The sequence below is a fragment of the Etheostoma spectabile genome, chromosome 1 (assembly GCF_008692095.1).
Source record: "Etheostoma spectabile isolate EspeVRDwgs_2016 chromosome 1, UIUC_Espe_1.0, whole genome shotgun sequence".
Taxonomy (NCBI): Eukaryota; Metazoa; Chordata; class Actinopteri; order Perciformes; family Percidae; genus Etheostoma; species Etheostoma spectabile.
Window position 1 is genome coordinate 25544719 of NC_045733.1, and position 11032 is coordinate 25555750.

At 42.4% G+C, this 11032-nt stretch overlaps 1 protein-coding gene across 1 annotated transcript; it reads left to right on the top strand.

Moving 5' to 3' along the window:
• Positions 1-7470: 7470 nt before the first annotated feature.
• On the top strand, positions 7471-10262 carry LOC116693359 (uncharacterized). Its single transcript, XM_032522283.1, has one exon. It carries the CDS (start codon positions 8391-8393, stop codon positions 9222-9224), a length of 834 nt encoding a protein of 277 aa, XP_032378174.1. The 5' UTR covers positions 7471-8390; the 3' UTR covers positions 9225-10262.
• The last annotated feature ends 770 nt before the right edge of the window (positions 10263-11032 follow it).

An 11032-nucleotide genomic window follows, 5' to 3' on the forward strand; every position in this document is an offset into this window, starting at 1 on the left:
CCTTAAGAGAGAGCGTCCCAGTCCATCTCAGGACGCGATCAAAAAGACAGACACAGAAGCAGCGTAACACCGTCCTTCCATTAGCTCCAGAACCACGGGACTTCACCACTTACCGTGCGATATCCCGCATACCCCAGACTCACTAGCACCACCCTGGTGGTGGTCCGACGGATGGTATTCGAAGAAGCCAGCCGGATGTCGTGGGTGATAACGCCAGTCTGCCCCGGCTGATCCTGAAACAGGCCTATTCCTCCAGCTTTTCAGGTGTCAAGTGGGTGACGGAGGGGTAGGTGGACTTGCCGCCTGCAGTATGAAAGTACTGTTTCGACGGCCCAACTTCCTCCTCCCCGATCCGTGCAAACAGCCCGAAAGGGTCTTGCCAATGCCAATTTCAAACAGAGGCCTAAAATATGTAGCGTGTTGCTACCGTGACAGCAACTATGCACTCTGGCACACAGACAGTGTGCTTTTTTAACATTTCAATTTGAAAACATCAATGCTTCGACAGCAAAAGCAGTGTTCCTAGCCAGGCATTTATTTGCAGTCTTTGCAAATAAATGCAATGCATAATTTTAGCCTTCAGACCAGATATGTTAACCCTGATTTCCCTTACAGTCAATGCCTGCTTACTTTTTGTATTTAAGACCAAATTTCACGTTGATTGTCATATATAAAGGAAGGATGTGCAGGACCTGGCGTACGCCCGGTTGTATACATGTGAATATTTCTGTGCATTGGTACTTTTCCTTTTTGGCCGTACACCATCTTACGGTATGAAAGCTGTGCAGTTTTTATACACGAGGCCCCTGGAGGACTTTGTGGTCAAGTGTAGTCTGATGCCCCCTTCCCTAACTGCATTATATTCTATTACATTTTTATATATATATATATATTTTTTTTTTTAAATCCCTCAAGGCACACTTATTGAACAACAACATGAATTGTCCATGAGATCAGTTAGGCAGGGCGTCTCTACCACCTCTGGTGTAGCATGTAGGTCTACTGTCCATACTCACAGTGGGAATCGCTTTAATCTTTGAGTCATCAGCCCTCTGCCCCATATACCTCACTGTATCAACTTTGAAATGGATTTTAGCTCTGTTTAACTTACTCTCGCCATTGCTTTCTGCAGGATTTCTTCATGTTCCTGCTCTGATGACGCTGCAATTATCATGTCATCTGCTATGACGTACACACTTAGGATATTGCCGAAGGTCTCGCAGTTTTTTTGTTGAACCACCTCACTGGCAGACTTGATCCTGAATGGGAGTCTGAGGAAGCGGAACAAGTACCACGGCGTGTTGAAGGCGCATAGCTTTGACAATCTGCCAGTATCCATCCTTTTCGTCTAGGATGGAGAAGATGGATTTCCCAGCTAGTCTGCTCTGTCTCTCTCAGTGAGTCCACTACAGAGAGGAGTACGTTTCTGCAGGCGTAAATCACAAGTGTGGCGGTTGGGTCAATGTGTATGTTAAAACCTGTCGCCTGCAGCTCTTCATCTACTAGTTTACTGTGGCTGTATCCTATTGTACCATTCCTAATTCGTGATATTTGAAAATGTCCATGCATTGTAGGGCCGCACGATATGGATATAGGAAAATATCAAATTGTGATTATGTTGACTTTTATTGCAAGTGCAATATGATTCACGATATTGGAGGGAATGATCGTTTTTGTATCAACATTCTCATTTTCATTGAAAAATATTGATTATAGTGGGATTTTTGCAAGGATCTGTACCAAACAAAGACTTTTTTCTTCAGTCTGTAGGACAGGATTTCTATGGCGGGACATCTCTGCAGCACCACAATACCTAATTCAGAATGGTTTGACACATATTTTGCCATTAAGAAATATAGCACCCCCTGCGATTTCAATATTGCACTAGACCATATTGCATTTTCGATACAATTGCGATTAATTGTGCAGCCCTAATGCAGTGTAGAACTACTTTTAGTGAACAATAGCACCGTTAAAAAAGAACAACTAACCTTGGAGATACATTTTAATGCAGCAGCATAAAATCCACTTGGCATTAGGACTAACAAATACAACTCGAAAAGGCTGTAAGAGAGTCATCCATAAACAGGGAGGCTTCCATCAATATACAATTATGAGCAGTAATATTGGAATCCATGCATTCACTGTTTACATTGAATCACTTGAGGCCATGTAGGCAATTTAAATACCACATAGGTAAAGCTAACTCAACCAGAAAAGAATTAAAACTATTATATAAAAAGCCTATTGATAAATGCATATTGAATAGCTAATGCTGAAAATACTATTAAAGATGGGGTGTGGTATGATGAAAATCTCCATTGTACCATTTCTGCATTGAAATGTCTAAAAGCAACTTTACCTATGTTAAATATGTTGTTGAGTTGTGTACTTTCACTATCCCAAATGTTTTCAACAACACTCAAACCCAGAAAAATTTGCTTTTTTTATTTTAATGACACGGGACGTTTCATTTAGTTGCCTGTCAGTGGCGTCATGAAACCTTTGACCCCTCTAGTTACTCTAACTTGCGTAAAAACACGGGAACCCAAATGGTAGGTTTGAGAGTAATTGAAAATCATACAATGTCACAGAAAGAATAATACTCAGTAGCAGTAATACAGCTTACTTTCTGCCACACAGCATAACTTTGTCTTCTTTACAGTTAAGTTTGACCGACAAATGGTGTCTGTCCAGCAGACAAAAGGTGACGGCGGGGAGAGTACAACAGAGTCACCCGGCAGACATCCCATTGATGTGGGCGCATCCTCCACTGTTCTCTCAGGGGCCGCGGCGGCCAGCCCCGAAGATTCTTGGCGGCCAGCCCCAGCCGCGAAGTAAGTCTCTCAACGGTATTGAGTAATGTTACAACAAACGCTTTTCCACTGGTGCTGAAAACATACCATTAGCTGAGTGGCTAATGTTAGCTACCAATACAAACTGAATCAAGAAAATGTAATAATGTAGGGGAAACTGCAGCTATTTTATCAGAATGACATGAATTAATGTAACGATAAAACTGTAATTACCTACAGTATGTACCCATCCGTCAGATATATTTTAATCGGCAATTGTGTTAAACAAGGAAAACTACAACTCCCATAATGCCACTTTACGAAAATCTGTGTTTACATGCATTGTTTTGATTGGGAGACCCCTAGCAGCATAAAATTGTACGTTTAGGACTAAAACATAGCCTATGGTTGACGTCTAATGTTTACAATTACCAACCAGAGAAATGTTGCTTGATAGATTAAACCTTTGCTGTATCCGGTCAACAAAACCAAACACGAATCACAAGCATGACTTCAACTCCAATAGCTTAAATTCAGGGTATCTAAAAATAAATACATTACACATCTCAGAAAGGGTTCCAAGACAGAGAAGACAAAAAAGGTTGAAGCAAATAGCATTCTGCAACGTCGGACAAATATAGTTAACGAAAAAAATAAAGGTAGGACTGGTTTGTAGTAAATGGGCTAATACATGCTGAATCCATGCAGAATCACCATTATGGTTCCTACATCTATCAGATTTTATAAAACGCAATCAATGAGGAGTAAGAACGTACTGCTTAGAAGCATCCCCTTCACTATGGCATCATCAACATCTGCTTTGTTTTTCTGTTGTCTTGGATGTCGATGCTTACTATTCAGATATGTTGTCGTTTTAACTGTGACATGTCTGTTGATTTGTCTATGCATATACAGTAAATAGCAATTTGTTCCAAAATTAAAAGCTGCAGAATTAGTGAATACTTGCTCAGAGGCCTTTACATTTTTTTTAACACGGCAAATTAAGTCTTGATATAATTGATCAAAAATGTTCTATAAAGTCCATTAACTTTTAGCCTGGAGCCAGACAAAACAGAAGCACCAAAAACAATGTGATTATCAACTGCTGCTGCAAATTTAAATTAGAAATAGTGCTGTTCATCAAACTGTGTGCAATAATACGCCTAAAAGCATGGATCAACAGGGTTCAGTTCCGCCCAATTCAATTAAATGCTAAACCAAAAATGCCACCCTTTTGAGATCATGGTGGGACTTCAAAAACATCAAACATTTGTTAGATGGCATGATAGCCTTGTAAAGCTGTTTAGGTAATGAAGCTAAAGACATCACTATCATTGACAAGCCTCATAAATCAAGAGTTGGCATGTCTAATTTTTTTGTCTACCATATGCTTCCACTTTTTCATATTGTAAAGAAAGCTTGGGGTCTCCAAGTTTTTGTTATTCTATTTTTCTGTCTTATCAATGATGGTAGTATTGCATATATTACCACCACTTCTCTTTCATGCCCTTCCCTCCTCTCTCTCATGTTCCTCTTTCACAAGCATCTTCAGGGAAAGTTTCCTGCCACTGTGTGAGACACATCTGCATTGCAGTGCCGAGGGGAAAGCAGCGGCTGGAGGAAAAGAGATGTGTTTGAATAGTGCAAGACAGAGATGCAAATTGAGAGAATGAGACTGAGGACGTCTGACTTGTCATTTACCAAAATAATGGATGCATGAGTGACAGGAAAACATCACTTCACACATCATTTGGTATATTACAGCACAGTGTTGTATTATTATTTTTTGCCTTTGACAGAAAAAAAACATGTCCATTTAAACGTCCAAAAATCTAATACAAACACAACCATTTGCACCTCAAAGTGCTGTCACAGGGAAATCGCAGAGAGGGTCATCCACCGCCACCTCCCTCCGAGCCTCTGAGCCTCACTGTTATTAATGCCGTCATCATTTTTGCTCTGCTCACTCTATTTCCCTTCTGATAGTGGGGCCTGTTTCATCGTGTTCTGCCATGTTTCTGTAATTGCTCCAACAGCCTGCCTTATGCTGAGCATATAGTTTTTCTTTGTGTGTGTGCCCATCCAGTAGGCGTGTGCGTGTCTATAAGTCTGTGCATATGCATACGTGTGTGTTGCTCTGTCTCCAGGGCCGCCTGTGAGTTTGTGGGGCAGAACCAAGCCGCGGGCGAGCTCCACGCGGAGCGAAATGACAGCCTCCAGGCCACCATTGGTTGATGACCGTGAAAACACTTGCGGTTAACGTAAAGTGAGCGACCGGCTGTCACACTGAGGCACTGCGCTTATGTGCAGCCCTGACAACAGCACAACAAGCCTCTCTACAACTAGATTCTGCAGTGCTGCAACAAACAACAAAGGGCTAGCCCTACAATTCATAACAACAACCACTTCAGACATCTGAAGTACATAGCAAAGAGGCAGAGGAGCAAGACACAGCCTCTACTATTTGTCACAGTCTTTGGGAATAAATGGTTTTTCTTTACTTAAATTATGGTGGGCAGAAGTGAAAAGTGAAGGTGGTTGTTGGAGGAAGACATGGTAGTGAGCGTGCAGAAGAGAATGCCAAGACTGTCACACATGCCAGCCAAGGTCAGATAAAGTAAGGAGTAAGTGCTTAGAGAGCTACAGGAGCAGAGGCCAACTCTGTGGAGGAGGTGTGAAAGAGTGAGTGACCAAGCGTGAGCGCCGCCGCCTCTACCCATCTTTAAATGAAGCCACTTAAAAAGGAAAAAAGCTCCGCTCAAAAAGGTCAATGCACGGTATTTCTGAAAAGCGCTGATGGTTTTATTTAGCCATTTGGAGAACAATTTTGTCCTTGATGGAGACACAAAAAGTTGTTAATATATGTCTGAAGAACCCTGCATTTTCACCTAATCTATTACATTTCCGGGAGCAAACGGGTTCCTAAAGTTAAACTTAGAAGCAATCAATGATGTGACAACATCATGCAGTAAGGAGGGATAATTATAGAGCTGCTTTTATCATCAATTGTAACCTCTCTGTGGTTAAATCAGACTTCTTTAACCCCCTGCCCTGTTGGATTTCTTTCTCGCCTCCTTTCACTCCAACTATGAACACACACACACACACACACACACACACACACACACACACACACACACACACACCACACACACACACACAACAACACCACAAACCACACACCACACACACACACACACACACACACACACACACACACACACACACACAAGTTTATTGCAGTAACATACCAGATCCCCTTAGGCAGCTGTGCATCTCTCTATGACTGATGTGGGTAATTTATTCCAAACAACCGAATGATCACTTTGGTAGTGAGCGACAGACACTCCCTCCTGCCCCTGTCTTCCCTCTCTCCTGTTTTCTTTTTAGTTTACAAAAAAAGAGACGTATATTTGTCACTACGTCTCCTGTATTGTCTTTAATGGCTCCGGAGATGAATAACTCTCCCACCCCATGCATCCATATTAAAAAAAAAAAAAAAAAGTTAATCATTAAATGAATCCAATCAATCTATTGATTATTCAATGATGATTCAGATTCAAACTGTTAGGCTAATAAAAAGACATTCACGTTCAGTTTCCACTTTGCCAGTTGGAGCTAGCGGTGTGGGGGCTTTTCCTTATTTTTTCCTTGATTACCATTGGGATCCAATATAATACACATGCCACTGTGAATTAGCCTCAGTAAGGACTGGGCTGAACCACAGTGAGTTTATACTGTCTGTGTACTACTTTGCACCATGGGATACACTGAGCACAGAGTAGTTAGGACTGTCTGCCTCTCTCTCTCTCTCTCTCAGCCTCATAGGTTCAGCCTCAGTGGGCTGAACCTATTCTCCCATCTGTCAGTCACACACAAAAACAAATCCACCTGTCGTCCGGGAGACTGGGCTGAACAGGGCGATGCCACAGCTGTCTGGGCCTAACTCGGTGCAGAAGAGAGCGAGCCAGCGCCCTCCACTGGTGATGGAAAGCCCATTAAGATGCTTATTACCCCAACTGTCAGCCCCATCTCATCACCTGCACAGAGACGCCAGACTAATGAAGACTATTAATACAGCAACTTGAACATGGGAGTCATGCCTCTATGCTTTTTGTTGTCCTTGTGTCCTTGATATCAAAGGGCTCTCTAGCCTTGTAACAATATAACAATTCACGCGTTAAGTCACAAGCATTCTTACCGCGCCACTTGATTGCCTCAACAATGAAGCTATTAATGTTGCATTATGTAAATTGTAATGGTCACAAACATCTAATAGGATAAAGGCTAAGTACAGTGCAATTTAAGGCTGCTGACTTTCAGTAGCTCTTTGAAGGATGTTTTCAATTATAACAGAGCTAATTTAATTCATTGTTTCGTAGCTGAAAATGCATTTTAAAGGTTGACTGAGTCTCTATTTCAGAACTCAGGTTTAATCAGTCATGTACATTGAACATTGGAACGTCCTCTAAAGAGATTGACAAAGTTGTGGGGGATCTGCGTTCTAGGTGTTAAAGGGACAAAGTAGCCCTGCCCTTCTCTTTTTCCTCAGATGGCAGGCTTCAATTGTGGAGGGGAGGGTGTTCATCTAAAAGATGAAAAGACCTGCGCCTTTAAGAGGGCTGTCTCCCCTTTTCCTCATGCTCCCCCTCAACCACACAGACACTCCTCCTGTGAGCATTTGTGAGGCAGCTCGTGTCCCTTATGTCTCTTTGTAGGGAACAGAACAGACTTCCCAGAGCACCACTGGAGACAAGACAGAGCTCTTGGGAGGACACCCCAGGTGCAGACCTCCCCGCAACCCTTTCCTCCACTACTGCCACTGGCTGCCAAAATGAGCACAGGGAGAGGAGACACAGACCTACTCGAACTGGAGTAAAACATCCAGAGGTCCAAAACAGGAGGTGGAACTTTAACAGCTGGACAAGCCAAGAGGTCAATCTTGAGTTGAAGGCGACATGATCAGCTTGATCAACAGCTTCAAAATCAGCGCGGGACCGGACCGCTGAGAAAAAGGTGGAGTCCTAATTTGAGCTTTTAGTTTCTCTTTAGAAAAGTTTTGTTAAAGAAGAATCAACAAAGTACTCTATATCTTTTGTAGCTATTAAGGATGAAAGCACCATATGAAATACATACATACGACGGAAAGAAGATAATTTATCTTGTTTTTAATAATTTTTATCCATCTTCAGAGCACTTTCTAAAATTGTCATTTGTGGTAAGAAATTGAGATGCTCTTTAAAAAACATCTAGAATGGTCACGACTGCGCTCTTAATTCAGCAGCCAGGCGTTTATCTTATTTCGCCAGCTCCTTCTGAGAGAGAGCATTAAAGACTTCATTGATAGTGCTCTTGGGAAGCGGGTAAAATTTCTTATGTGAAGTCTTGAAACTTTACAGCTGTTGACTAGAGAGAGAGAGACAGAGACAGAGAGAGACAGAGAGAGAGAGAGAGAGAGAGAGAGAGAGAGAGAGAGAGAGAGAGAGAGAGAGAGAAAAGTGCCACATACATAGGAAAATGATGTTGAGCTGTTCTCCATGTGGGAAAAGTGTGTATCTGGACTAACATTGCGGTGGAGCATTACGGAAAGAAGAAATGTTCACAGGGTGGGGAGTGGTCAGTGGCCAGAACCAGTACCTGATCAGGGACGTTGTCAGGCCCCATCCCGGAGTAGAGGTGAACAGACCGAGCCACATGGAGAATGGGGTAACGCCAGGGACCTGCTCTGTCTACCAGGATCAAACCTACAGCAATGCTGGCCAGCCAGCAGTGGTCAACAATGTTTCCAGCCCAGGGAAGCCAACACCACCACTACCGGTCCCTCCCCCTGCACTCAAACTAGGGCAGGAAGGGTTTAAGAAAGTCTGCCGAACTGAGGAGGACAGCCCCTGTCCCTTTCCAGGACTTGCTTCTGGGGTGCTGGAAATGCGCGTGAAGGAGGGGAGTAAGATCCGCAACTTAATGGGATTTGCCATGGCACGGATGCAAGGAGAAAAGGGTGTAAGTGGGGGAGATGCGAGTGGTGCTGGGCTCAGGCAGGTGGTCTTCACTGGGTCAGGCCGTGCGGTCACAAAGACCATCACTTGTGCTGAGATCATGAAACGAAAAGTGGGCTCTCTGCACCAGCTGACCAAACTGCAGTACAAGGTGGTGAAAGAGGTGTGGGAGAGTAGTGACGGGGGGACATCGGAGATGACGGTGCACAGGACTGTGCCCTCCATCAGCATCCTTCTTTCCAAAGACCCACTGGATCCCCAGGAACCGGGCTATCAGCCTCCAGAGACTCTCAGTGCATTGTGGGAGGAGGGTGTCGAATCTGCCTCACAGACAGCATGTAAGAGACCTCTTGGACCTTTGCCATACAGCAGTTTCCCTCACCGTAAGAGAGTGTGTTTGGGGGAAGGAGTCTCAGTACACCCTCCTCACTGACTTGCTGACTTGCGGGTGTCAAACAGTGGAGAGGATTGAATCAGAGGAGTTCATTTGGCACTGCCCTCCACTCAAGCACAACGCTGAGACAATCAGAACACTCACTCAGACAGAACAGTGCTTTCTCAGAAGAACTGAGTACCAATTTCAACCTCCAGAGGTCAGTTTGACTGGGACCTGAAAGCTTGCCTCTGTACATACAGCATTTAAGGGATGTGTTTCTCGGCACGTCCAACATGGTCCCTCACAACCACATAATTGTGATGTGTGCTACCATGCTATAAAATCTTTTAACAGATTCACATCCCATTTCACACTGACAAAAGAAAAAGCCATGAATTGCACAGGATCCAGATTCCTGCTTGCAGTAAAGTATCTACAGCCTGTGGATGAAATCATTTATTAGCATCATGTTGCAATCATTTTTATTCCTCCATACTCTTACGTGTAGCCTTTAAAAATGCACAAGGTGGACCCAACAATATACAATAAAAAGTGTTTAAAGCCATTGATGGTACGACAAATGCAAAACATACCAATTTTATTTATCCGATTATTAACTCTCATGAAAACTAAATCAAATAAATTGGTTTTTTCCCCAATGGAAATTTTGTTTTGTATTTCATCATTCTTACTCACACATCATTGAATTTGCAAAGCTCTGATTGAACAGAAAATCACAGTGTGCTGATCTTTTGATAAGAATAACGGCAGTGAAATTTGTCTGTAGAAAAAGCTGATTAAATGACAAAGCTGTTGATAAGGCACACAGCTCCTAAACCAACCCAGCCTGACAGAAATGCCTAGGGCAGAAATACGGGCACAGATTATCATTAAGATAACAACATAACATCACACAACACAGCGGAGAAAAGGATTAAAACTAGGCTTGACAGAGCTTCACACTACACTGTTCCTGTAAAATACAGAACCAAGGCAACGCGCTATACTCCTTCCCCTTCCAGCCAATAGGCCTACCCACCCACCATATCTATAGTATAGTACAGTCTACCTCTTCCGTTAGATTCTGCCTTTTCTAAAGCAAAATAATATGCTGAACAATGTGGTCTAAAAAGCGCCACTTTTTCACAGTAACATTATACGCTTGGAGTTGACTGACATAATAAATTAAATGGCTACAGTTGATATTTTTTAATGCATTGCATCTCTGTATTTTCACACCATTAAGATACCATTTTAGTTGCAAAAAAGGTGCCTCTGAGTGATGGATGAAACTTAACGGGATGCTGCAGACATCTTTGGCAGTTGGATCAAATTCATTTCCGAGCAGAATGCACAGTGGTAAAAACAAACAAAAAACAAAAAAAACACAACAGCTGTCAGCGTACGTTTTTATGGATTAAAGATTTCTACATCATTTATTTGTTTTGTTTTTTTGTTTTAAAGTTGTCCAAAACAAGACAAAACAAAACAAAGACTGTTTATCTTGAATACTTATCTGAAGGCTGAGAGATTTTTTCCACTTAATCAACCATGTCTTCTGGGGATAATAACTTATACAAGGGGAAACCTTGTCTAAAGCTTTTACTGTTGATCTTAATGAAAATCTGCAAACGCAGATGTCAGCCTCCTAAAGTAAATTAATCAAAGTGACTGCTAACTGGGGAGATTGTTACCGCTTTAAAAAAAAAAAAAAGAGAAAAAACGGAGAGTTCACTTCTATGGTATAAGCGTTCAAATTCGTCTTTCAAAGGAATACAAATCGTAATATTTCATATAATGGTCAGCCAGTATTTTAACACTCTATGGCGGACATAGTGATTAACCTCCCTCTCGATCCCATTAAA